At 43.9% G+C, this 27,859-nt stretch overlaps 1 protein-coding gene across 3 annotated transcripts in view; it reads left to right on the forward strand.

Moving 5' to 3' along the window:
* Map2k6 (mitogen-activated protein kinase kinase 6) overlaps positions 1 to 27,859 on the forward strand; it is a 113,891-nt gene that overhangs the window by 74,143 nt on the left and 11,889 nt on the right. Inside the window, exons 1-10 of one of the 3 annotated variants that reach the window (XM_055592555.1) lie at positions 761 to 940; positions 4,124 to 4,190; positions 12,721 to 12,769; positions 13,552 to 13,665; positions 15,295 to 15,414; positions 15,926 to 16,042; positions 17,052 to 17,103; positions 20,850 to 20,977; positions 22,211 to 22,288; positions 23,603 to 23,742. In XM_055592555.1, coding sequence (XP_055448530.1) covers positions 937 to 940; positions 4,124 to 4,190; positions 12,721 to 12,769; positions 13,552 to 13,665; positions 15,295 to 15,414; positions 15,926 to 16,042; positions 17,052 to 17,103; positions 20,850 to 20,977; positions 22,211 to 22,288; positions 23,603 to 23,742 — 869 coding nt within the window. In that variant the 5' untranslated portion in view covers positions 761 to 936. Of the gene's footprint in view, positions 1 to 760; positions 941 to 3,991; positions 4,029 to 4,123; positions 4,191 to 12,720; positions 12,770 to 13,551; positions 13,666 to 15,294; positions 15,415 to 15,925; positions 16,043 to 17,051; positions 17,104 to 20,849; positions 20,978 to 22,210; positions 22,289 to 23,602; positions 23,743 to 27,859 lie in introns of those variants that run through there. The other 2 variants (XM_055592556.1, XM_055592554.1) reach the window with 2 other exon arrangements.

Consider the following 27,859-nt stretch of genomic DNA (forward strand, 5'->3'; position numbering starts at 1 on the left):
TTTATTTATTTATTTATTTATTTATTTATTTATTTATTTATTTATTTCCTCAGCCTAGTGCTGTTTTACCTCGGGTTTGAATTCTCATGAGGTGGCTTTGGTTTAAGGTGAATGTACTGAGTCTCAGAGTGTGCCGCGATGATATTGTTTACAGAGAAACTGTTTTTTTTTGTTTGTTTGTTTTAATTCTACACACACACACACACACACACACATAGATAAAACACAGGCTGTGTGTACTCAGCCAGGCAGGCTCCCCCTTTTCAAGTCTGTACCAAGAAAAAGGCACACAAGAAGCACAACATTCTCTCTGAGAAGCCTTGTTTTTTGTCGTCACCTAAGGTAAAGCCCATTTTCTGACGTTAGACAGTTTCTGGTTTGGATTATCAAGGGAAAGGTCCGTTAACGTTCTTGGCCGCTTAACTTTGTTGTTCCGAGCTCTCCTTCCCATTAAGTACCCCCCACCCCCCACCCCCCACCCCAGCAGTGTTAAATGTTAGCACGAGGTGTTGGCAGCCTCCTTGAGGGGAACAGATTGCCCAGAAATAAACACAGCTGGAAGCCGACCACCTATTGTTTTTCTTTCTGTTAGGAAAGAAAGAGCCATTTATCAAAAGGGCAGGGATCTGGGCTCCCAGAGTTACTTCAAGGATTGATAAGTCCGGGGCTGGTTAATGATCAATGCCTCCCCTGGATGTCTGAATAGGCCCGCTGGCCGCCTTCCTCCCCTGGTGGCTTCCATTGCCTGGGGAACAATGAACTGTTCGCTGTTCGCTACCACACGAAAGCAGGAGGTGGCGTCTGCTCTGTTCTCTGCCTCCAGCTGGAGCGAGTGGGGCTTGGGAGCTTTTGGAAGACTTCGGCCGGGGTTCCTCCTGCGGACCCCGTTTGCGGCTTTGCAAACCTCACGGGAGGCGATGAAGCTCCTGGAGATGGATGAGTAAGTTCTGGAAGGTTGGGACACGTGGGCAGTTTTCGCGTTACTTGCTTTACATCCTTCAAGAAGAGACTTCATTCTTTCTAAGGGATGCCGGCTGGGTTCCGCCCGAGGTTTATTCTTGTTGCCGTCCGGAGTTGAATGTTTTGGAATTTTGCACCTGTGAAAACTTTGAACACCGTGAAGCTCTCTAACCTGTGGTTAGTAAGATGTTAGAGGAGGTTAGGGGCCGCCCGCTTCAGCCATAGGCTGCGAATGCAGGGTCGGAGGAGTGGTGTGATGTGGGGTGCGGTAGCTGGGTGTTCGGGGGAAGTGGGGGAGCGCCAGAGGAAGGCTGTGTTGTTGTTTTGGTCATTTATTCTGTTGATTTCTGTCCTCAAAGATCTGTCCCTACCCACTTCTCTTCCTCCATCCCTCACCTGGCTTCCTCCCTATCTTTCTCTGTCTTTGGATCGATGCTTTGATAATGTATTGTGTTACGGCGTCATTTAGTTGCTGTTAAAAATTGCTCCTGTTGTGTTAAGCTTTTTAAAAAAATACTTATTTTTGTTTCATGTGCATTGGTGTTTTGCCTGCATTTATGTCTCTGTGAGGGTGTTGGATCCCCTGGAACTGGAGTTACGGACACTTGTGTGCTGCCTCGTGGGTGGGTGCTGGGAATTGAACCTGGGTCCTCCGGAAGAGCAGCCAATGAATGCTCTTGAGCATTGAGTCATCTCTCCAGCCTCGGGTTAAGCTTTTTAAACGGTGACTTTCCTCTAAATTTAAACAGTGTTCTGTCCTCAGCTTGTCACCTAGGAATCAAGTTAGAAGAGAGGAAAGAGTAACTTCTGTCCCAGGTCTGACCAAATGACGACTGGGAGCCCTTAATACAGGCAGAACAGATTTACTTTTGTTTGGCTTGAGAGAACACTGAGGCAGTATTCGTTGGGAGTTCCTGATCACCTCTTTGCTTGTGGGGCAGGCCATTTGTCGTGATTTAAAGTGGCGCGTCTTGCATCTCCCTGGAGTGACTGACTCCTTTCAACTGCATCTTCTTGCCTGTGTGGCTGCTCAGAATTAAACCATCCATGTGCTTGGGACTCAAGGTCAGGCCCAGCACCTGGCAGCACAGTGAAAAGTTCTGTGCATAGTCAGTCCACATTGTATAGAGATGATTAACTTCAAAAAATATGTGCTAAGTGGCCTCTGAGACTCAGGAGAAGGGAGTAATGCTGTACACTCATTGAGTCTCCTAGAACACCAGAAAGAAGTGAAGAGGGAGTTGAGAGAAGCTATTTACTAAAAATGTTCCCCAGAGGCGTTCTCTGTGTTGATTGTTGACTAGCATTGCCTTTATGTTGCTTGCTGAATTGATATAGCTATGGAATTTCTAAAGAATAGAGAGAAAAGCTCAGTTATACACTATTCTAGGGTTCTAATACTATAACCAGTTCTATGCATGGATTTCTTACTATTTTATGAAATGAGACGTATAGATTATTTCTCTATATGATCGTAATGAAAAGGTTCTTTCGGTAGCTCAATGTTTTTCATATGCCTTGTCTGGTTTGATTATTCCATTTGGTTTAGAGAGGTAAATATAGATGTTATTTGTGGATTTTACAACCAAGAAGACTGAGACCTGAAAGCCAATCTAGGGGGCTGGGGAGATGTCTCTGTGGTCAAGAGCACTGTCTGCTCTTCTAGAGGACCTGGGTTCTATTCCGAACACCCACGAGGTGGCTCACAACAGTCTATAACTCCAGTTCCAGGGGGACACTATGCCTTTTGGCCTCCTCAGACACTACATGAGTGTAGTACACAGGCATACATGTGGGCAAAACATCCATACACATAAAAATTTAAAAATATCTTTTGAAAATAGTCAGTCTGTAGGCCATTGGGTAAGAGAAATAACCCTGTGATCTTTGAATTCAAAACTCCATCTTCCACCAACCAACTCCCCAACCATTTCTAAGCTTCTGCCCTGATAGAATAGTGGAAAGAATTCCACATCAGGTATGAGGAGACCCTAATACAGATGCTGACGAGGCTATTGCTGACTCTGTGATGTTGAACAAGGCACTAAGCGCTTTGGATGCATTTTTTTCCATACAGAGACCACTTTGGTTTCTTGAGTTATATTGCGCCTTAGGGTCTACTGGGATCTCATCCAGGGCTTGCATCAGCACCGACATGCCCACTTGCAATACAGAGAAGAGATGAGAAAAGGAGCAAGACCATAGGCATCAAATCCATTTCTCTGCTTTGACTTCTGCCAAGTGCAGATACCTGAGATCAACACAGGAAGAAACTCCCAGGCCCCTGACGAAACTCGTTTTCCCAATCTGCTTCCCCAGCTGACATTTCTTAGTCTGCTCCTTGTGACGCATCAGCAGAAGTGCTTGAGTCAAACTCTCTGGTAGTTTCAGCCCAGGGATGAACATCGGCAGCCTGGGTTCCCATCTGGATCCCAGAGAAGCGATAACCTCCAGGCATGAGCCCATCAGTTATCCTTTTCTGAGCAGAGTAAATGTATGACTGCATGCTTCCAGTCCTAAGTCAGATGCGCTCTCTTCAGTGTTTCAGCCTCTCGTGGGTAGCTGAGGAATGAGTAGAGACAGAACAGACAAGAAGTGTTTCCTTATTCATTTCTATCATTAGTTCTAACAACTGCTCTCACACTGATTTAGAAAACTGTAGGATATTGAGACCATTTTGTGGCAGTTAAAACAAAAACAAACAAACAACAACCAAAACATCCCACCTCGTAACCAGTGTCGACTGTCACCGTGATCACTGTATAAAAGAACAACCAAAGAAGTTAATGTGGCAATTTCTCAGTTGGTAGGCAGGCGCTGCCTCCTTAGCAAAATAGTTGACAGTTCTTCAGGGCTGGGGATTAAGCCACGATCTTGCACATTGTACACAATGCTTTGCCACTGAGGCACACTGCCAGCAAGAGTTCACACTTCCACCGTGATATGCTCACCTTGGGCTTATGGAAATGCCATCTTTGATCCCGGCCTGCATTTGAGAAGCTTTCTGGTATCCTGACCCCTGTCAGTAACAGGCTGCTCCTGTTGCAAGTTATGTTCTAAGCTGAGAGGTGAGATGCCTTTTCCCCCGTTGCTTGGGAGTCTCTGTCCTTGCTCTTTTGTGGCAGAACAGACTCTAACTCTTTCTGTATGTCCTTCCCCATAGGCAAGAAGCGAAACCCTGGCCTTAAGATTCCAAAAGAAGCGTTTGAACAGCCTCAGACCAGTTCCACGTAAGTTGACCAGATGATGGTTCATTTCAAATACTTATATTTTACACACTTGCTGTGGGGTCTCAATTTTGGACTAGTGAGCAAGGTCTTGACTTGCCATGTGGTCCCCCTCCCAGTCCTATCCTCCCGCCTGACCACGAGGAGAGTCATTTGCTCACTCTTCTGAGGTCTAAAACAGTGATCCACAGGTTTGAAATCAATGTCTGGAATCACTGGCTGAGTGAGAGCTGTGTGCCACATGGTAGTTGAGATCCCATGTAAACCCTGCAGGTTCTCCAGGTGCGGACTGTCTCAACATTTCCCTGTAGACATCAGTGAACAGAGAAATAAGCCCGTGTGTGTATGTAGACCACTACTCTGAAATTTGAGTTGAAACGGAAGGATGGTATTTGATGAGCGCCAGCATCCTGGCACACCTAATCTTGTCTATAGAAACGATGCAAAATCGGCTAAAGGAATGCCTGTGTATTAGCTGAAGCTAGGCGAGTTCAAATCCTCCTCTGTGTCTGTGAGGCTGGGTATTGTCCATCCAGCCGGAGGTCCGAGAACCACTGCATCTGCCTGTGAGGAGCAGGGAATCCAAGACAGCAAACTACAACCGAGGCGCTAGAGTGGCAGAGCAAGTACAGAGAGTTTTTACAGCTTCAAGTCACTGGTCTCCTTGTAAAGGAAATTTTACCTTAGCTGTGACACAATCTTATCACAAAGAGCACCCCCTAGTGTTGAGATGTACTCATGAACATGACCAACAGACCGCCCAGGACAGAGGCCCTTGCATTCCATGCAGCTACAGAAAGATACTTTCCAGGGTAGCCGAGAGACGGAATTCACTTGGAATATTCCTTTCATGAAGATCCGTAGGAGGAAATTCTTCCCCTACCTACGTAAATATTGGGTTTTGTTTGAAGGGGATTCTTTTGTCTGCATAGTTTGGGGTTCTCTCGAACTGTAAACATAAAAAAATGTATAATTCTATTTTTTAAAAAAAAGACTTTTTTCTCTTATTTTTAGAAAGCTTTCAGTCAGCTATGGAGTGTCCTAGTGCTGTATGTACAGAACTTTATGGGATACACTCTGACATAATTATAGGGGTTGCAAAGGTATGAAAGTCCCATGTGCTCTTGTCCCAGGCTATACAACCTGTTTGTGAACAGCTTATACAACTATGGAGTGTTCTTATACTCAAGGAAGCCACATTGTAGTGGATCAGAGAACTTATTTGATTTCACTCGCCATACAAGCACTTGTGTGTGTGTGTGTTTTCTTGAGTGACTACGGGACTGTTTCATACACCGAACAATTGTATACAGAGGACATATAGCGTTTCTCTGCAGCTCTGCCGGCTTTTGACTTGCCATCACTAAAAAGTATTTTTTTAAGTCCTTCCGTAAAGTAATGGATGACTTTAGTAGCTTTAACTTGAATGCTTCTCATAGTTAATTATGTAGAAATATGTTAGATGTTCATTTTCCATCCACATGTTTTCCTCTGGTGGTTTTATTTATGTGTTGTTGGGGCTATTTGCTGACATGAGTATCATGCCTGTAGAATCTAGAAGGGAGTTATAGGATTACGTGGATCTGGAGTTACAGGTGGTTGTGAGCCCCCCTTTTTTAGGGTCCCTGCACCGCTAAGAGCAGTATACTTTCTTAACTGCTGAATCCTCTCTCTTGCCCCTGTGTCTATCTTTTGCCTACACCTCATTAGATGATTGCTTTCATTTTAAAATTAATTTTTGGTTAGCATTTCAAAGAAATGGGTTTCTCTGTGAAATTTTAATATATACATGTATATACACATATGTGTATGTGTACATGCATATATATAATTTCACGAGAAACCCATATATATATATGTGTGTGTGTATATATATATATATATATATATATATATACATATATATATTATTATATGCTATTCTTTCTCAGCACCCCGCTGCCTTCTGTGATTGACCTTTTTTCTCTTTTTTATTACTCCTCCCTGTGTGTGTGTTCGTGTGTGTGTGTGTGTGTGTGTGTGTGTGTGCACTCGCGCATACGTGTGTACCTGCCTGTGGAGGTCAGAGGGAGTCAGTTCTCTCTTTTCACCATGTGGGTCCCAGATATTGAACTCAGGACCCCAGGCTTGGCAAAGCAAAGACCTTTCTCTACTGAGCTATCCTTCTGGCCCCCTGATTGGCTATTGAGTTATGTATCCTAGGTACTTGAACTTTTCTAGTTACCTTATCTGAAAATACTTCTTCCAGTGTGTAATTCATCCTTTTCATTCTTTCTTTCATCAGGACTTTTTTGCAGGGCAGGAAAATTTGATTTTGACGGAGCACTATTTACTAGTTACTATTCTTCGTACAGGTTATGTCTCTACCACATCTGAGAACTCTTGCTGCCTTAGGTCCTGAACAGTCTCAGTGCTCCTGTTTAGAAGCCCAAGTTCCATTTGGAGCTAAGTTTTTGTACAGCTTACTTTGCACTGAGGGTTCTTTTTTTTTTTCTGTGGTTGTTGACACTTTTTGATATAGTTCACTTTGCTGTAACTTGTCCTTCCCCCGTTGAATTGCCATTTTCCTTTGTCTAATACTAAACGCGCATATTCACTCTGAGCTATTTCTGGATTTTCTGTTCCGTTCTATTGATTTATGGACCCGCTCTCCCTCCAGGCTCATACTACCTTGAATGACGCCTTGGGGAATGTGGCTTCTCTCATTTTGTTCTTTTTATTTTGTTTCATTTTTAAAGATTTATTCATTTATTATTTACCCAGCATTCTGCCTGCATGTGTGCCTTTTCACCTGATCTCACTATAGATGGTTGTGAGCCACCTTGTGGTTGCTGGGAATTGAACTCAGGTCCTTTGGAAGAGCAGCCAGTGTTCTTACCCTCTGAGCCATTTCTCCAGCCCCTCATTTTGTTCTTTTTAAAAATTAATTTTCTTATTTTTTAAGCTTTTGTGTACACACACACACACACACACACACACACACACGAGTCTTTGCTTTTCTCGTTAGTTTTAGAAAAAACTTGTACTTGTTTGCAAAGACACTGGCTGACATTTTGTTAGTTGAGCTTACCCGGGAGGTCAGCCGAGGGAGAGGTGCTATCTCTTTCACACTGGGCTGATAGTGCAGGAATGGAGTACATCACTCTACATCACTGTAGGTGTTTAGAGTTTCTTTTCTGTCTTTCTTCTGCTTTCTGTGTATTGGGATTAAGGACATGCACCACCAGGCCCAGCATTTTTATTGATTTCTTTAACAAGATTTTTTTGTGTTTTTTTTTTTTTTTTTTTTTCAGTCTGTTGTTTTCAATCCTTTTAAAACACATATTTCTGAAGTTACAGTCTTTGGTTGTTTTTTTTTTTTGTTTTTACTTTATTCTGAGATAGGATCTCACTTGCAACCCTGGTTGGCCTGGAACTTGCTAGGTAGACCAGGTTGGCTTCGAACTAATGAAGATTCAACTGTCTTTACCCATGTAGTGCTATTATTAAAGGCATGCACCACCATGCCCAGCACCTAAACTTACTGAGTTTAGCATGTAATCGGTGTTAAGGCGCTTGTCTCGCATGTGAGGCTAGCTCTTTAGATCTATATTTGAACTTCAGATTTACCTATATCAACCACTCAGTTGCCTTACAATCCTTTTTTATTTTAAGACTTTTATTATTAGCTGGGTATGGTGCCACACGCCTTTAATACCAGCACTCAGGGAGGCAGAGGCAGGCTGTTCAGCTGTGAGTTTGAGGCGAGCTTGGTCTACAAAGTGAGTCCAGGACAGCCATGGCTACACAGAGAAACCCTGTCTCACAGAAAACAAAACAAAACAAAACAAAACAAAACAAAACAAAACAAAACAAAACAAAGCACCAACAGCTCAGCTCAGCTTGTGTGGATTTGTCACCTGCTCATCCTTGAGTCACTGACGCCAGGCCGTCTTTGCCTCAGGTTTCTGAATTGTCGACTCCCTTGATTGGCAGTAACTTGTTCAAAATGAACTCTATGCTAAGAATTATCAGTTCATGTAACCTTGACAAGAGACCTGGCATGTGTGGTGGGAGTTGTTCTTATTCACTTGAGAAGTGAAATAGTTGGGCTTCTCAAGGGTCAAGTGCTTTGTGTGAAGTCTTAATTTTGGACTCTAAACTTCTCCAGTTGAATACCTTACTTTGGGCAGGATTCCTTGTTGCACCAAGCTTTAGTTTCTTCTTCAAAACATTAGGGCTAAGTGACACGATGTCTATTGAGATTAGGTGTCCTCACCTGTAACCCGGATCTTGGGTTACAGATCTGTTATAATAACAGTTGCCAGTGAAACATAGCTTCAGGTTGTTTAGTTTTGTGGCCTAGCTTTCAAGCATACAAGATAGCATATAAACCTAGGGATATTGGAGGCTCAGTTATCTTCTTAGCTATATGTGAGATCAGACCTAACAGTTCATGGTTGGTAAACAGAATTCTTGACCTCTGTAGTGAGAAGCTATCAGGGTATAGCGCTGAGTTCCCATGTCATTATCTTATTAAAGAATATTAAATCATTTTATGTCTTTTGCTGTCCTTTCTTTCCACTGATGCAGAGATACAGCACCTTTGAGTATCACAAAAGTTAAAGAAGCTGTTTTAATATAAATGATCCAGTAATGTTTCCGGCCCACGTGGGTACTTGATAAAATAAGCAAATCACGCATGTAATAGTAACCAATGAGCTGATTACTTACACAGCAGGTGGGTGTGTAATAAAGTAAATGAATAAAACTTGTAATAGTAATGAATGGACTGGTTCCTTGCATAGAGTTGTAGAGAACTAAATAATTATCAGACTAGGACATCACTGATGTTCACATAAAATACCAGTCAGAGGCGACCTTTGAAATACCTTTGGTCTTCCAGGGAAAGAATTTTCTACTAAGTTTGCTTCTTTCCCCAAAGGAATAAAAAGCTGAATAATTGACAAGAATATCCACCCACGGGTTTAGCCTTCTGTTGAGTCTCATCACCTCAGGCAAACTTATAGGTCCAAGCCTGGACAGAGGGAGCGCAGTGTCAGCTAATCCGGCTTGAGCTGTCACTCTTGGCCCCATCCTTTGATGCTTTTGGCAGACTTGGTGAACCCAGAGGCCCGAGGCTTGGGTGGATTAGTCATTTTCGTTAGAGGCCTGAGTGTTAGGAACCCATCCCTTGATTCAGTCTGATCTGCATGGGAATCACGGAGTAGGTAAAGTACTTAATCCAGCTCTCTTCCTCTTTCCTTCTCCTTAGGTCAAGTCTGAGGATCAGGTGACATGAACTTTATACTCGGTGTAGTTGACAACTATGTTTCTTCATAAAATCACCACACTTTTTGGTTTTCATTTGGAAAATGGCACCATGCCCTGTTATGTTGAAGTGAAATGTAAATAGAGTTCAGAGTCAGGGTTAGCAACCACTTGGGAAAACTAGAGAGTAAAATATTTTGGGCTACAATGGGCGATGCTGGCATCAGTTATATATCCTTTGTTGATTATACTTAAAGAATATTGTAGAATTACTAAATTTATGAAAGTCCTTCATGGCTGGACAGAAGGTATTAGATCTGGAAGAGATCCTATCCTGTGATCTCACTGGTTGGCAGGAAAATAGATGTAGCCATAAATACTTAGTGACCTTTCTTTTTGTTCCATAGTTTTACCAAGGAAGGGTGCTAAACAGTTGCAAAAGATTTTATTGTTAGATTTCGAGTTACAGCTGTCTTCCTTTTAAAGTGCTATTAAAATTAGTGCAAACAAATCATAACAACCAAAGGAAAAACAGCTTTAACTGTTTTAAGAATAAGAAATTAGGGGCTAGAGAGATGACGCAGAAGGTATGAGTGCTTGCTTCTCTTGCAGAGAACCCGAGTTCAGTTAGTTCCCGGCATACACCCTGGGTGTCTCACGACCACCTGTAACTCCTGTTCCAGGGGATCTGATGCCCTCTTCTGGCCTCTGCAGGCACCTACAGTCAAGTGTACACACCCACACACAGGTATACATGCACATACACACAAATTTAAAAAATGCAATTAAATCTTAAAAATTGCCTGCTTGGAAACAGTACGTACATGTGCCTCATGACACAGGCACATTAAAGTTTTGTTCACTCTCCTTCCCAGTCTCATGTTTACAGTTAGCCTAGAAAAGCTTTCAGTGTCCTGCCAAACTGAGGCTTGCCATGAAGTCTTAGATTGACAAACATTTTTGTGTTTGTATTCTTACGTTGTCCTTCATTATTTTATTTGTATATTTGGTTTCAGCAGAAAAGATAAAATCCTAGTACACAGGAGTTGGGGAAAATGCGCGTTCTGCAAGTGTTCTGGTTTCTTTTCTGTTCTGTTCAGTCTGACCAAAGGCAATTCATGGGAGGAAAGGATTTATACAGACTACACTTCCAGGTCATGCTCTATCATTGAGGGAAGTCAGGGTAAGAACCAAACCAGGAGCTTGAAAGCAGAAATCATGACCGAACTCTGTTCTCTGTCTCAGCCACAGGCTCGGCCACAAGCTCATGCTTAGCTAACTCTCTTATATAACCCAGGCCCACATGTGTAGAAATAGCACCCCCCCAAGTGGTCTGGACCCTCCTATGTCAATTAATAATCAAGACAATTCTCCACAGACATGCCTACAGGCCAGTCTGATCTAAGCAATTTCTAAATCAAGGCTTTCCTCTCAGATGAACTGTCAAGTTGACGGTTCAGTCTAACTAGGGTGGCAAGTGATTCTTATTTCTCTTCCTTTCATCTTCTCCTCTCCTGCCTTTCCCTCTATTTTCCTTTACTTTGTTCTGCAGACAGTTCAGGCATGAATGTGCATCCTAGGAGACTTGAGCTCCCAGGCAGTTTTCTGGGAAGGGTAGTGCTGATACTCTCTGATGTCATCTGCTGTGTTCTGTTTGTTTGATGATGTTAACCACATGTGTCTTACTTTTGTTGCATTTATTTTGAAAAGGTACTGTTCTCTGTCCCTGGCTAGGTACACAGCCAGACCACCCCCCCAAAAAAACAAAAAAAAACAAAAAAAAAACAAAAACCTTTCTCTTCAGTTGATTTCTACCAACCCAGAGCATAGGTAATAAAAATTAATTCCCAGAAGGAGACTATGGAGTACAAAGTCAGCAAATCCCTGGGTGCTGAGACAACCCCAGAATAGAGTGTTCCCTGTGTTTAGGAGACATGTCTCTGTACTTGGCCCTGGATATATGAAAGTGTGCTGAGATAGGAGAGCTGAGTTCTTCGTGGTCAGGAACAAGTCACCTCGCTTCCTTACCTTTCAGTCATCCAATGAAGCGGGGAGAGGCAGGATGGAATATTTTGGAGTTCTTGCATTCTATGAATTTTGTGACTTAACAGGACTGCATTCCAGTTTAAGAAAAAGAATTATGGAAACAAATGGTGAACATAACTGAACACATTTGTACTCTTGAATGAAAGGAAGGGTCTAAAGCATATCACTGTAGCATTATTGTCTATACCAGGGCTTCTTACGCTTTTTCCACTCATGAGTCCCTTTTGGTCAACAAATGAGTATGGGTAGTTCAGAGGAACACATATTAGACATCTACTGATAATAAATTATAAATAACTATTTTAAGATAATTTCATGGCGCATGTATATAACGTAACCATTCATGAATGATTAAAGCACATTTGCATACTAGTGGGACAGATGTGCTGCTTGCTTTTACTAAGCAATTTAATCATGGCTGAATATCCGATCCTGCAGTGTGTAGAGCATGTAGAGGGTCTTCAGAGCTGATCGGTATTTTTATCTTACTAACTGCCAATACCCAGCATGCCACTTGACATAACTATGTATTGCAAAGCAGCAAGACTGTTTTTAGGGCCATTTCAGAAATTGTTGGAAACTCTGTCCTAATCCCAAGTCGAAATACACATATGGGTTGTTTTATGAAACTCAAGTCAGCAGCTCAAACAGCATTTTTCAAAATTCAGCATTACAACCCAGTACACACCACTTGGGTAAACACTGGAATAGTAGTAGGGCAGTGGGAAAGCCTTGTTTCCCGTCACGAAGCCATTACATTTCCACGAAAGAACGGCCTGCGTGTCTAGTGAAAACATGTCAACATTAACATACAGTAGCATAAAATTGCATCCGAGGTACGTCAGGCAGTTTTCATTGGTGTTTCATGCTATATGACAGCACATGGGGTTATGACCCATGATTTTAAAAGCTTTGTTTCTTTTATGTGTGATATACACGGATCTTATTTATTGAGTATTTACTGTAGGATTTTTCCTGGGCGATCTCAATTAATACTTATCCCTACCCCACTAAGTGTACGCATTAGTAGCCACATGTTAAACAAGAAGTAGATTCTCAAAGAGATGCTGTGAGTAAAACCAAATGCATTTTATTTCAAGCCCCGCACTCTTCCCATTGGTCCTCTGTTTGCTTGGCTGTCAACCTGCACCAGTTTCCTTAGAGCAAATCCATCGGCTCCCCTATTTGGGAAGGATGTGGTTAACCAAATATCTCATGCTGCTTCTTTTATCCCTAGGCCACCTCGAGATTTAGACTCCAAGGCTTGCATTTCTATTGGAAATCAGGTGAGAAAAGCCATGTGCTACTGATGGATACTTAGACCTCCTCGTTTGTATGCTTCCCCACTGAACACTGAAGAATTTGTTTCCTGTGGCGGACTGTCAAGGAATGGGCCAAAACAGGTTATGAATTAAAAGGGAACTGACTCAGGGTTCTTCTACTATTTTCAATTGTGAATTGCAGTCCAGTGATTGTGGTCTTGCATGGAAGGCATTTGAAGGCAACAGATGGCTCTTTTGGGAGGGTGTTTCTCAAGGCCACACAGGTCTAGTTGCTATTAGCCAGTCATAGACTATAAGGAGCTATAGACAGATTCAGAGGCACAGTTTGAAATCCAGTTTGGGTGGAGTTGCATTAGTTGCTGGGGACAGGCAGGTAGTCTACCAAAAGAGCCTAAATGTTTCCTGGTCCTCCTTGATTTAAGTGGCACCTTCACATGTTAAAAAACTCTCCAGGCCCATGGGCTGGAGAGATGGCTCAGTGGTTAAGATCACTGGATGCTCTTCCAAATGGACCCGGGTTCAAATTCTAGCACCCACATGGCAGTTCACAACTGTCTGTAACTCCAGTTCCAGGGGATCTGACACCTTCACACAGACATGCCTGGGGACATACATGGAGGCAAAATACAAATGTAAGTAAAATACTGTAATTAAACAAACAAATAAAGAAAACCTGTGGCCTAGGGATCACACCAAGGACACCAGAAGAAGGCAGGTACAGGGCAGCATACTCAGTGCACTGTTTAGTTTTTGATTTTCTCTTCGGTGACTGCTCTTCCTTACAGAACTTTGAGGTGAAGGCAGATGACCTGGAGCCCATAGTGGAGCTGGGACGAGGTGCGTACGGGGTGGTGGAGAAGATGCGGCATGTACCCAGCGGGCAGATCATGGCAGTGAAGGTAGAGTTGACGTTCTGCAAAATGCTTTAATTCCTCAGTGTATGCACATGCCCGCCCGTCTTGACTGTGAGCTGGCCATTTTTACAGAAGCAAAACAACCCACAATAGAATAAAAAATAAGTACTCTTTTATGGATTGGTATTTCACTTGAACTTTGAGCAAGGTTCTCCATCAACCTTTGTCATATCTACTTTCTATTTATTTCCTGAGTCTTCCCTGTCTCCCACTTTTTAATTTTTAAAGAATTTTTGAGACAGTGTGTGTATGTGTGTGTGTGTGTGTGTGTGTGTGTGTGTGTATGTGTGTGTGTATCTATGCACATGGATGCAGTGCCCTTGGAGGACAGTAGAGGGCGTCAGATATCCTGGAGCTGTAATGGTAGGCAATTGTGAGACGCTTGATTTGGAGTCTAGGAACTGAACTCTGGTCTTCTGCAAGTACAGTATGTGCCCTTAACCATCTCTGTAGTCATTTAACTAATTACACTTAAAGTAACTAGTAGTATTTTAAATACCTCATTTGAAACCAATCCAAATTAAAATTTCCTTGATTATCTCAAAGCATTGTTATTCTGTTGTTGTTTTAGCAAACCAGATTGTAAACAAAAGCCACTATAGCTACACATTGTGTTGTTTTAAAAGAACTGACCTTGAAAATCAAGAATTAAAAATTGAGAAACAAGATTGTCTGTATTTGTGGAAGAAGGGAAAAAAAAGGATAATGTGTGTCTAGTGTTGACTGGGTAGACCTATGGGCAGAAGTTTGGAGCCAGCCTACTTCCCTACGGTAGATTTTGAGTAGTCTAGAGGTGACCTTGGAATATGGGAAGCTGAGACCTTAGAATGTCCAAATGATAACATTCTATGTTAGAGATACAGTTATCCGTGGCTTTCATGTCCAGTTTTATTCCAGAATGAATTCCCTAAGGATATCTATGGTTGGCTATGGCTTTGGTAGCTATGGTATTCAACATTCTCCCAAAGTGGGGATTTCCACCTTTTCTGCTATTTCATTTTTGTTTTAAAGATTTATCTATTTTTACTGTACGCGCATGCATGTGTGTGTGCCTGACTACGTGTATGTATACCATGTGTGTGCAGTGCCTACAGAGTCCAGAAGAGGGCATCAGTTCTTCTGGAACTACAGTTACCGACAGTTGTGACCTGCCACATTGGTGCCGGGTACCAAATCTGGTTCCTCTGCAAGACCACAAGGACTCTTAACTACTGAGCAGTGGCTCCAGCCCCGGGTGCTTTTCTCTTAAAACCTTGGGACTCTGGAGAAGCAGGAAGCAATCAGTGGTGTCACATTTTGCTTTGAGCGGACATAAGCATTAAACCAGATTGATTTTGCAGCTTTGAAGTGCTTTCCCATATTCATGCCCACTCTCTGAAATACACTATGTGTTTGCTTCTAAGCATGGGCTTCTCAGGAAAGCAAAGGGTCGGCCATCTTCATTATTTTTCACTTGTTCAAATAGCGAGTGCTCAGGGGTGCGATGGGTGAGGTTTCTGCCAACAGTGTGAAGTCTGTTTCTGTCATTGGGATGGGGTTCTGGCGGGCCCCTGCCTTTTTGGGTGATTCTTCCTCAGAACAGTAACCGAACATCTCCTGTTTGTTTCCACTCAGAGGATCCGGGCCACGGTCAATAGTCAGGAGCAGAAACGGCTACTGATGGATCTGGATGTTTCCATGAGGACAGTGGACTGTCCGTTTACCGTCACCTTCTACGGTGCGCTCTTCCGGGAGGTAGGTGACCCTTCCGTTCAGGGTCCAAGGAGAACAACAGCCTGTGAGTCTCTGATCTCATAGTCTTACTGCTCTCTGCTGGGCTGCTTCTTGGAGATCATTTTCTTTGCTTTTAAGTGATTTTAAAATTATGAAGAGAGGGTGGTGGAGAGATGGCTCAGAGGTTAAGAGCATTGGCTGCTCTTCCAGAGGTTCTGAGTTCAATTCCCAGCAACCACATGGTGGCTCACAACCATCTATAATGAGATCTGGTGCCTTCTTCTGGCGTGTAGGCATACGTTTAGGCAGAACACCGTATAAATAATAAATGTAATAATAATAATAATATATATATTTTTAAAATAATAATAAATAAATAAAGTAATGATAAATCTTTTTAAAAAATCATGAGAAGAAACCATCTCTTTCTTCTAGAAGCTCAATAAGAAATAACCCTTCGGGAAAATTGTTGGTTGTTTTTTCTCATTTCCCCACCTCCTAACTGATAATCCCTGAACTTATTGGTGTCCAGGGTGATGTGTGGATCTGCATGGAGCTCATGGATACGTCACTAGATAAATTCTACAAACAAGTCATTGATAAAGGCCAAACAATTCCAGAGGATATCTTAGGGAAGATAGCAGTTTCTGTGAGTACATCCTGACCCCCGCCTACTCAAGGAGGACAGGCGACATCTAGGCTTTGTGTCTTTGCCTGATAACCACCATCTAACACGTATCTGTTGGGTACTGTGACAGTGGGAGGCTAATGCTTTTCTTAACAGTCTCTGTGTAGTGCATTCAGCCATTGACCTGGTAAACCCCACCAAATGCCTCTATCTTAGTTTTGTTTCTTTGCCTATGATAAAAACAAAACAAACAAACCAAAAACCCAACAGAAGCAACCTAAGGGAGAAAGGGCTTAATTAGCTCACAATTCTGGGTTACAGATCATCGTTATAGAGAAATCTAGGTGTTAAGAACTTAAAGTGGCAAGTCATATTACGTCCATAGTCAAAGGCAGAGAGCAATGAGTTAATGCACACATTTTGCTTTCTCTATTTTTATGCCGTCCAGAATCTTCCACCCAGAGAATGGTGCCGCCCACAGTGGGCAGGGCCTTTCCACTTGAATGAACATAATCAAGAGAATCTTCCACAGACAAGCCCAGAGGCCAACTTGATCTAGCCAATCTCTCCTTAGACTGTCCTTCAAGATGATTCCAGATTGTGCCAAGATGACAATTTAAACTCACCTTCATGGCCTCCAAACCTGTATTCATAGTCTGTGACTGCCATTCCTCCGTCTGCACTCAGATATACTTTAGTTCAACTTTCATTTGTAGTTTTTAATGTTTCCCTAACACTAAGCTGTAAAAGGAATTAGAAGACAAGGCAACCTTAATGGCTGCTAAGGTTCAGGAAGGTGGAGTTAAAATGATGCTTAAGAGAGATGAAGGAGGTATCTCTGCAATCCTCCTTTGTGGGAGGAGTCCAATTTAGACAACTTCCTGTTGTTTTTCTGATTAGGGCTTCTACTCTTTGAGAGAATCACTCATTCGGTAACCTTAAGGAAGGAACATTAAGAGAGTTGAACACCCTTAACATTCAGCTTCTTTTCAGTGATGGGGTCAATAAATCTACCCTGTTTCTCTTGCAGATTGTAAAAGCATTAGAGCATTTACACAGTAAGCTCTCTGTTATCCATCGAGGTAAGCATGTATAAGCTGTCTTGGCAGCTGCAATTGCTAAGTTCATTTCTTTTTCCTGGTGTTTCCTTTCCTCTCCCTCTCTTCCCTGTATATATAGGGGTGGGGCTGAGTTAGGCAAGAGGGCTAAAGGGTTTTCCCATGGGACTGCAGAAAAAAATGTCAGGAGTTGTGTTAATCTTCTCTTTCCGTAACGAAACACTTGATGATATCAACTGTTAAAGAGGAAAGATTAATTTTGGATCACAGATTTGAAGGTCTCAGTCTGTGGTTTTACTACTCTTGCTGCTTTTTGGCCAGTGGTGAGGTAGCACAAGATGGTGGGACCATGTTGTAGAGGAAGCTCATTTACCTTATGGCTAGGAAGAAAGGGAGACGATGAGCCTGGCATCCCTTAATCCCCTTCAACGGCAGTCTCCTGTGACTTAAAACATTCCTGCAAACCCGACCTGTTAAAGGTTCTGGCCTCCCCCCCGTAGGACTAAGCTGAAGACTAAGCCTGTAGTACATGGGCTTTTGGAAGACATTTCAGATTCAGGCTGTAAGCCATGGATGTGAGGGAAAACACCAGCTTGAACTGGGCCCTCTGTGGGAGGAGGGGCTTAGATGAATCAGAACCTATGTCTTAAACAAGATCCCCGGATGTGTCTGCAACAGTGCAGTTTGGAAATCTCCAGAACAAAGGAGAGCCTTTCCAGGCTGTGAGAAGTGTGAAGAAAAAAAAAAAAAAAAAAAAAAAAAAAAAGGTGTTGTCTCTTTCTTCTCATCCTTCTTCCTATCCCTCCTCTTTTTCTGTTATCTCTTAATTTTCATTTATTTTTATTTGTGCATGTGTACAGGTATATTTGTGTGGGGGCTTATGTACAGATGTTTGTGTGTGTGAGTACACTTGTGGATTATGTACAAATGTGTGTGTGTGCGTGTGCGGCTTATTACGAACGAGTGTGTGTGTGTGTGTGTGTGTGCTCACGACGTACGCATGTATGTAGAGGAAGTCAGGATCTTGCTCTGTCATGCTGTCTCATCTCTTGGAGGCGGGATCTCTCACTGAAGGAGCTGGGCTGGGTCACTGGCGTGCATCACCAGGACCAGCTTTTAATGTGGGCTTCTTGGGACTTGAACTCAGGTCCCTCATGCTTAGGTTGCACAGCGTGTGCTTTTATATGCTGAGCCATCTTCCCAGCTGTGCTGTTATGTTTTCATCTAGTCTAATCACCTATCCTTTTCTATCCATCTGTCTCATAAAATCATTCCTTAGGCTTGTTTTTTACTTACGTGTATATGCCATGTTAGTGCAGAGTCCACAGGGGCCAGAAGAGGGTGTTGGATCCCCTGGAGCTAGAGTAGCAGGCTGTTGTTAACTGCCTGATGTGGGTGCTTGGATCTGAACATAGGCTTACTAGCAGAGCAGCAAGGCATCTGGCTGCTAAGGCATCTCTGTCGACTCTAAAGCCACCTTTAGTATAGATGGTTTTAGTAATGTCAAGAAGAGCCATCTCGGAAAATATATCCCTTAAAAATTCCATATACCTCAGAAGCCTACCACAGAGGATCTCTGAAAGGCCTTACCCAGCACTGTATCAAAGCAGATCCTGGACTCAGAGCCAAAGTTTGGGCAGAGTGCAGGCAATCTTATGAAAGAAGGGGGAGATAGAAAAACCTGGAGGGGACAGGAGCTCCACAGGGAGAGCAACAGAACCAAAAAAGCTGGGCTCAGGGGTCTTTTCTGACACTGATACTCCAACCAAGGACCATGCATGGAGATGACCTAGAACCCCTGCACAGATGTAGCTCATGACAGCTCAGTATCCAAGTGGTTTCCCTAATAAGGGGAACAGGGGCTGTCTCTAACATGAACTCAGTGACTGGCTCTTTGATCACATCCCCTTGATGGGGGAACAGCCTTACCAGTCCACAGAGGAAGACAATGCAGCCAGTCCTGATGAGTCCTGATAGGCTAGGGTCAGTTGGAAAGGGAGGAGGACCTCCCCATCAGTGGACTTGGGGAAGAGGCATGGGAGAAAATGAGGGAGGGAAGGTGGGATTGAGAGGGGATGAGGGAGGGGTCTACAGCTGGTATATAAAATGAATAAGCTATAAATAATTTAAAAATTAATTAATTAAGAAACAAAAAATTCTATATAGGTATTCTCAATAAAGAGATAACTAGAAAAACTTCAAGTAAACATCCTGAAAATAGGAAAGTACCATATATGGAAGTAGTGTAAAGGACAACCAGGAGCTGACTATTGCTGGAAGGTTCTAGTCAGGGGTAGCTTGCACTTTATAGAATAAGTGGTTTTTCTGGAACTTAGCAGAGGTACTCATGGGTGCTAAGGCCTGTGCTTGGGGCCATCCTTAATCTCTGTGAACTTGGATATGATATAAAACCCTGCACAGTATACCTGCTATTGCTAGCATCAATTGGTAGCAGTAAATCTGGGAAAATAGGGGAGTGGAACATAGGAAGGAAGAGGGACGATAGATGAGAACAATTATCTGAATGTGTGCAAGTTCTTTGAATTTCTTTTTCTAGAGCATATACAAAGCTATGGACGTAATAAAGTGATATTTGGTGTGTCATACAGTTTAACAGAAAAATAATAAGGGAATAGCTTAATTTTTCTTTTCTTTTATGAGACGAGTTCTCCTGTAGTGCAGGATGGTCTCAGACTTACTATGTAGCTAAGGGGATATTCCTGCCTCTGTCTCTGAAGTTCTGGGCTTAGAGGCCTGTGCCATCACACCCAGCTGAAGGACTAACTTTAGAACAAACCTATTCTTTTTAATTTATGTTATTTGTGGAAAGTGTCCCAGACAGCAGAAGTTTAGCTGACCTTTCTAATTCTTCCACCTAGAGAGAGTAAAAGTGCGTCTTCTCGGGCAGGCCAATGGGTGGGTTGTTTTTCTAATGATGGTTCATTTGTTACCCCTTCTTCAGCGACCTGCCCATGTCTGAGCATGCCTGGGTCTATAACATTTTGCACCTTGGCGACCTTTGATGAATCTCTTATAGAGGTTTCAATCAAAATGTCTTGCCGTGGCCATACTTGGCATAGTGTTTGTTACTTTCTTCCTCTTCATTCTTCAGCCTCTTACTCTCACACTAACTCTTCAGTAGAGTGCTTTATGTGTGTGTGTGTTTGTGTGTGTGTGTGTGTGTGATATGTGTGTTGTACGTGTGTGTGAGTGTGGGCGCTTGCGTGCCACCGCTTGCTTGTAGAGGTCAAGGTGTAACCTCAGGTGTTGGTCTTTGCTTTCCACCTCGTTTGAGGCAGTGTCTCGTTCATTGCTGTGTTCATCGGGTTAGCTGTCTCATGAGCTGCTGGGAAGTCTCTTGTCCGTGTTTCCCTTCTCCCTGCAAAAATGTTGGGATTTAATACACACAGTACACCAGGCTTTTTACACCGGCGCTAAGTGACAAAGGCTTTCACCCAGTGAGCCAGCCCTGATAGATCCCTTTGGTTTGGTTTTTTTAAGCTCTTACTACACACATGGAAGCAATGAAATGAAAAGATGAGCAGAGGAGACAGGTTTTCCTACCTGGAGTTTCATAATCCTGAAAGACACAGACAGACAAAATGTGAAGAATTAAAAAGCAAGGGGAAAGGAGAGAGCTGTGTGCAGCTGTGAGTCAGGGCTGGTGTGAAGTTCGCATCGGGCTGCTTGGCAAACACAGGTGCGCAAGACCAGTGGAGAGTCTAGCGCCCTCTAGTGGCGGAGAAGCAACTCTCCGTTCTCTCTTTCAGATGTCAAACCTTCTAACGTGCTCATCAACACGCTGGGCCAAGTGAAGATGTGTGATTTTGGAATCAGCGGCTACTTGGTGGACTCTGTTGCTAAAACAATTGACGCAGGTTGCAAACCATACATGGCTGTAAGTATAACACCCAGAGGGTGTGTGGCCTGAGAAATACACCTGCTTGCAAAAACCAGGCCAGAAAATAAGAAATGGACGGCTGAGGGAAAATTGGAATGAACCTCAGATTCATAAAATATTCTTCATGTGTCCTTTTTCTTAAAGGTCTTAGGTCTGAAATCATTACCACTTGCTCATGTATTGTCTCCATCCTTTGAGGTTGCTGCAACAAAATAACATAAACTTGATACCTTACCGAACACAGGGTTTTTTTTTAAATTTATTTTATTATTATTATTATTATTATTTTTTTTTAATGAGTTTTGTGCTCTGGGAAGTCCAAGATCAAGAGTTTGGAAGATTCAGGGTGTGGTGAGGGCCTGCTTCTCTGGCCCCTTTGAGGCTCCTTGCTGTGTCCTCAAGTGGTGGAAGGAGCAGGGGATCTGCCCGAGGCTTCTTTTATGAGGGTCCTAACCTCACTCATGAGGAATGTACCCCAAGCGCAAAGTCATCTTTTACAGACACAATTTCCCTTTTGGTCACGGGTGGGTTAGGCTTTTACCACCTGGGTGACACAAACATGCAAACCATAGCATACATTACATTTCGGAATTAAGCCAAAGCGACATAGTATTTGGAAATGCACGGAAGTCATGCGCACTGCCGCACAGTTTTACACACTTGGTTCCTGAGGATGGAAGACTGTGGGGGACTTCAGCTCCACACACAAGGCAGCTGTGGGCATCACAGACCCCTCAGGATGTGTGCGCAGTCACTGCCAACGAGCGAGAACCTGAGATCCTTTCAGCTGCAGCGACACATCCGTCTTGGGATGAAGGACACGTGTTTTGGGGTGGAAAGCTGCTAGTCAAAGTCCCCAGGGTCTCTTAAATCAGGCGGTAGCTACCGCAGGTTCTTTCTTAGTGGGTTCCGAGCTGTTGATGTTTTCAGCCGGTGATGATTTCAGTGGCTAGAGAAGTTTTTGAACCCTGGTTCTTCTTAAGGCAATTAAAATTTGTTACGAGGGATCTGAGTTCATTGTTACCGCTAAGAAAGGACCAACGTAGAGAGGGAAGGCCCCGTGGAGACATTTCCTGGCTTGAGATTTCCCAGTCTTTTGGCCTGGGAGGCACGTTAACAGAATCAAATAACTCATATGGCAGACGGTGCTGTCTCCACCCCCGGCCCTATTGATCGGCACGTGGCGTCTCAATTGTCTTTCTGTTTCTTCGCTGTCTGTCTCCCTTCCAGCCTGAACGAATAAACCCGGAGCTCAATCAGAAGGGCTACAGTGTGAAGTCTGACATTTGGAGTCTGGGCATCACGATGGTAACCTATGATCCTCCCTGTGGGCTGTGAGGTTTTGGGGAAGGCTTTGGGCACCCAGAAACAAATGCCCCGGATATCACACTTGGGCACCCTTTCCCGTCTGAGGTGGCAGGTCGTTTTCCAGGGCTGTTTCCAGTGGGGTGCAGTAGAAGCCCTCCAGCGTGCTCTGGCAGTCCAATTTCTTCTTTCTGTCTTCAACTAGTCATACGACTTTTAATAATGCAGGTATCTTCACAGACCATCTTTCTGATAGAAGGGGGGTTAACAGATTTCTCATAGTTTAAGACAAGAAGTTTAAGTTGCAAAAAAGAATGCTAATGTATGTAGACCCTGATAGGCCACATTCACTAAGCTATGTATTTTATTTTAATTTTTTGAGACCAGATCCCGTGTAGCCTAGGCTGGCTTTAAAATCTGTATGTAGCCCAGGGTGACCTTGAACTTCTGATCCTCCTCTCTCCATGGGATTAGAGACATGTACCACCATGCTTAATTTGACACCGTGATGGGAACCGACCCCTGGATTCATGGATTCATTGCAAGCACTCTGCCAACTGGGCGCAGTCCCCAGCTCTGCAGGGAACATTTTCGTGGAGGAAGTTTTGGGAGTTGAAGTTAGCTCTCTCTTGAGAACACGATAATGGATGGTGTACTTTCCCAAGCATAGTCCTAGGACACAAGCTCAGCGCCTTGTCTGTAGCCTCTGGGGTTGTACATTTTCAGTGTATCTCTGAGGTCTGGAATTATCTACTGTGGTCCCGGCTCCTGCCCGGGGCCAGCAGCTGATTCTATCCAGTGAGTTAGCCCATGTCCTCGCCCAGAAAACATGTGATTCTGTAACAGCAGAGTGCCCTTTATTCAAGTCCAAAAAAAGATCAGTCCTTTGGTCCTGGGTAACTTTTTTTTTTTTTTTTTTTTTAAATTTTCCATTTTACCAAGAGAGACCTGTAGGTGGCAGCAGAGGCCCAGTGCTGACAAAGTCTCAAGCATTCCTTTTCTGGCAGGAGACTTGAAAAACTGGTTGCTTCCTGTCTTGAACTTTAATGCCCTTGGCTGATATAAGTTTTTATGAAATTGCTCTGGGTGTTATCTGGGTGTTATTAGGTAGGTTTTAAAGATCCGTTGCTGGTGAGATAATATTTAAGAAAAGCCAGCACTAAGATTTTGTGAGAACGGGTCATTGGCTTTTTTTTTTTTTTTTTTTCTTCCCCAATTACGCTTGGCCTTCATCTCTAGTCTGTCAAAAAAGAAACACAGCTGCTTCCTAACGAGCCCTTCTCACACGGTTGCCTCCCCCTGTTTCCCTCCTTTCAGATTGAGCTGGCCATCCTTCGGTTTCCCTACGACTCTTGGGGAACCCCCTTCCAGCAGCTAAAGCAGGTGGTAGAAGAGCCATCCCCCCAGCTCCCCGCAGACAAGTTCTCCGCGGAGTTGGTTGACTTTACCTCACAGTGGTAAGAGAACCCTGCCCCCCTCCAACAGACCTAGGCCAAAGAAGACGGGTCGGTCACGTGACTCTCCTCCACCGGGGTCCGATCCATCAGGGTCCGATCCATCACAAACGTTCGTTCCAGGAGCGTCCACGGAGTCCGTCCTCCAGGCTGCAGGGCACAGCCCTCGCCCCTTCCCCGCAGCCCCCTGAAACTAGCAGCAGGAAACTCACTGAAGCCAATATTTATTCGACAGCGTTACGGTTGGGAAGACCAGGGCTGGGGAGATGGATAGCGTATTTGGAGGGTAGAAATTCAGATGGATTCTTTTTGTCGGAGGACGGACTTAAGTCCCGAGCTGAGGCCGTTAGACGCAGTTCCCCAGCTCTGGTGAGTGAAGAAGGAGAGGCATCCCATAGAAGGACCGTGCTGTACACCCAAGCAATAAAGACTTCTCCAAGACCCCGTGACGGCCAGTTAATTTTAACTGTCACTCTCACACGATCCACACGCTCTGAGGGATTGTTTAGATCAGGCTGTTCCGTGGGCAATCTGATTGGGGGATTGCTTTTGATTATATTAATTGATGTGGGAAGATGCAGCCTGAAGGAGACTGTGCTTTTCCCTGGGTTTGGGTCGCGAACTGTGTAAGGGAGAGAGCTATGTACCAGAAGCACGCATGCGTTCATTTCTCTCTGCTCTTGACCGTGAATGTGATGTGGCAAGTTGTTTTAAATTCCCGCTGCTCTTACTTCCTGCTATGGCTGACTGTGACCTGGGACTGGGAGCTGAAGTATAACCCTTTCTCTTTCAACAGTTCCCTCTCCCAACCCCTCCAAAAACAAACAAACAAACAAACAAACAAACAAACTTTAAACTGGAATAGAGCTGTAAGCAATTTGGTATTAAGGTAGCAAGGCCTAGTGGAAGGCTAGGGGGGAGGGGTAGGTGTGAGATTTATTATGGGGATTGAGCAACGCCAAACCACTCAAGAATGTTTACAAGTCCTGCAGAACTTTGCCTTCTGCAGAACCTGTGTTGACTGTGGATGGACTTGCCCGTGCAGGCTTTGTAGGGACTGTTGAGGCTTGGAGGCACGTCCACAGAAAGAAGGAGCACAGAGACGGGACTTAGTACGGTAAAGAGGGAAAGAAGACAGTATTTTCCAGGTATTCGCATGATGCTTAGCATAACCTGATGGATGGTGCCGGTAGCTGCAGATGCAGCCGGAAGGAAGAGGTCAGGAGTACAGCACAGAGCAGAACTGAGTTAGTTTAGACGGCCATCCTGGGAAGGCCGATGGGGACTGAGAGGGAGTGGGTGGGTCCGATGGCTGTGGTTCAAACCGTGTCTCTTGGGGCAAGTCGTCCTGACCACACTTGCCACTGTGCACTGACCAAGGCCTGGGAAGGCTCCCTGCAGTACAGAGGGTGCTCAAGCCACACGCCTTGGCCTCCTTGCTCCTTTGGATTTGCTCCAAAAGGCAGCCTTTAATGGGAAACATGACGAGACAGGGCATCTCTCGCTGCTTAAGGCCCCTTGGACCATTCTGTGGTGCTCGCCCCCTTCTTGCCCCTGGAGCTTTCCTTAATGTTTTACAAGGCTACCATGGTGGTTTATTCTGCGTTTTCATTTTGGCTGAAAGGCAAGAGCAAGCTGCAGTCTTGGGCCCTAGGACAGTGCTGTTGGGTGTCTCTAATAAAAACGAACCCTCCCTCCTCTCGTCTCCTGAACTGTGTCCTGTTTTCCTTGAGTGACTGTGTGGGCGAAGTGGTGCATCTGCCAGGTTGAAACTGGGTCATGATTTCGCCTTTTAGATTCGAAAACTTGACAGTTTTTGTTTTTATTTTGTTTCACTTTTTCCCCCTTATCCTCAAGTGTTTAAAGGTCACATAGGAAAAGGCGTGAGTCACGGTGCATAGTTGACTTCAACAGTTCTCAGGAGAGGATATTTTGTAAGGAAGTATCTTCAGGCTTCCCTTTCTATTGCTCTTTTCCTACCTGGGCCTCCTCTCCAAGGATTCTGGGTATTTTATGATGCTTTGGGAAGAGCACGGCAGGTTCTAGGATGCTGAGTCTCCCGTTGGTAATCTGTGGTTTAACGTTACGGTTCTCTACTTTTCTTTCTCATTCATGGGTCAGTCTCTGTCAAGTCAGTGCCAATCCCTGACCCCTATCTTAGCATCAACACTTTTCAAGTGTTTGCACCCGTCTAGCATACATTTATTGCAGTCTCCCTGCACGTGGTGAGAACCCCGGATTAGATGTCAGCTCTGTGAACCCACCCTCAGCTACTGTACCTTCCTAAGTGCTTCTCATATGCAACCGATGACACCATTCAATGACATTTCTCTATCAAACTGTTTTTTTCCCTTCTGTTATTCGAATTATTTCCCTCCCCCCAAACAAAGAACCAAAGCATTGAAACTTTTTACAAATATTTATAAAAAATGGTGTTGGGGCTGAGGTGAGTAGAATGCTTGCCTAGCAGGTGTAAGGTCCTGGGTTCTACTCCCGCTGAGCAAAAGAAAAGACCTTTAGAGAAGAATGTATTCTAATGTTAATATGTGTGTGTATACGTGGAGAGTCCAGGCACTTGTGTTATTGCTTTTTCCGCCTCCTCCCATGATGCTCAGAGTCCTCACTGCTGTTCCTCTGAGAACTCTTTTTCTGTCTCCTCTTCTCTGAATGTTAGTCCTGGGAACCGTAGTTTATTCATCTAAGTATTTGGGGCTGTTGACACATTGTGGCTTCCCTGTAACTGTCAGAAGCTGGGAAACCCTGTTGACACTGAGCTTTTTCATCTGCGTACAACACATCGGTTTGTCTCACTGATGGAGTTCGTGACAATAGCGACAGAAGTCACAGTGAGTCAAAAGGCAGAACCTCTTCTTTAAAATTACGACAGGCTTGTTGATTTGCTTATTTATTGATTTTACGGATATGCCCGTGTGCCTGAGTATATGTTTGTATGCCGTCTCTGTGTGCGTGGAAGTCCATGGGAGCCAGAAGAAGGCATGAAATCCTCTAGAATTAGACTTATAGGCTGTTGTGAGCTACCATGTGGGGATACTGGGAACTGAATCTGGTCCTCTGTGGGAGCAGCCACTGCTCTTAAGCACTGAGTTTTCTCTCCAGCCCCACAGACCTCCTCAAAGTGGTCAGTATTGCAGTTGTTTTGGAATCGAATCCTTGGAAATCAATCACATAAAGGAGCGATTTCCTTTGCCATTATGGGGATTGGGCAACACCAAAAGAGGGCCTGCCTGGCTGTTGTGAGCATCTTACATGTCCTTGGTTGGACGTCAGGACAGTAGGATAGTCTATAGCTCCCCGGTCAATAATGCTTTCACCCACCACAGACCATCAAAGAGTTTACTGCGATACTAAGAATGAACATAAAATTAGGTTGAAACTATCCGAATTGAAAGCTTCAACTGGTTCCCTTTCCCCCACCTTTTAGATGTTATGAGTGTCTTGGGCCTTTATAAATGAGATTTTTATTATATACATTTATATGAATGTATGAGTTCATCCCGTGCTCAGGAAAAGTCTAATTTCATTTGCTTTACCATTGTCAGTTTAGAACTGAGCCTAATGGAGTGGGAAGAACCCTCCACGAAGTGGCTATCCCTGAAGAAAGCCTTACTCTTAGCGCCCAGCTCCCATCAATCAGTTCTACCTCTTCATCACATAGCTGTACAGTACTGATGCGTTTTCAAGAGAAGACCTTTTTCTTCCAAGTGCTATCACTAAACTTATCTAAGTCAGTCAGCCTATGGGTTTTGAGACCTTTCTTAGTGGGCCTAGATCTTTGTGGTGAGTAGAGAGAGGGGACTGTGGAATTCAGAAGTGATCCGGCCTGGAAGTGATACTGTCTGTGGGTCATGATTGTCAGTTCATAAACTAAAAGGCAGGAAACAAATCTGAAGTGCAATGGTAGCAGCTGAGAAATCTCATGCACTGGGGATGGATCAGCATTTAAGAACACACACAGGCAAGAGGCAACAAAGAAAAAGAAAAAGCAGTGAGCGTCCTCAGGAAAGGCATCGTCAGGACAGCAGTTAACTCCTGAGCCCAGAGTGCTAGGAACTTAGTGTTTATTTTTATTTTCCCTTCATCAGCATCAGAGCAAACAGCA

The sequence above is a fragment of the Psammomys obesus genome, unplaced genomic scaffold (assembly GCF_907164565.1).
Source record: "Psammomys obesus unplaced genomic scaffold, mPsaObe1.curated_primary_1811, whole genome shotgun sequence".
Classification (NCBI taxonomy): domain Eukaryota; kingdom Metazoa; phylum Chordata; class Mammalia; order Rodentia; family Muridae; genus Psammomys; species Psammomys obesus.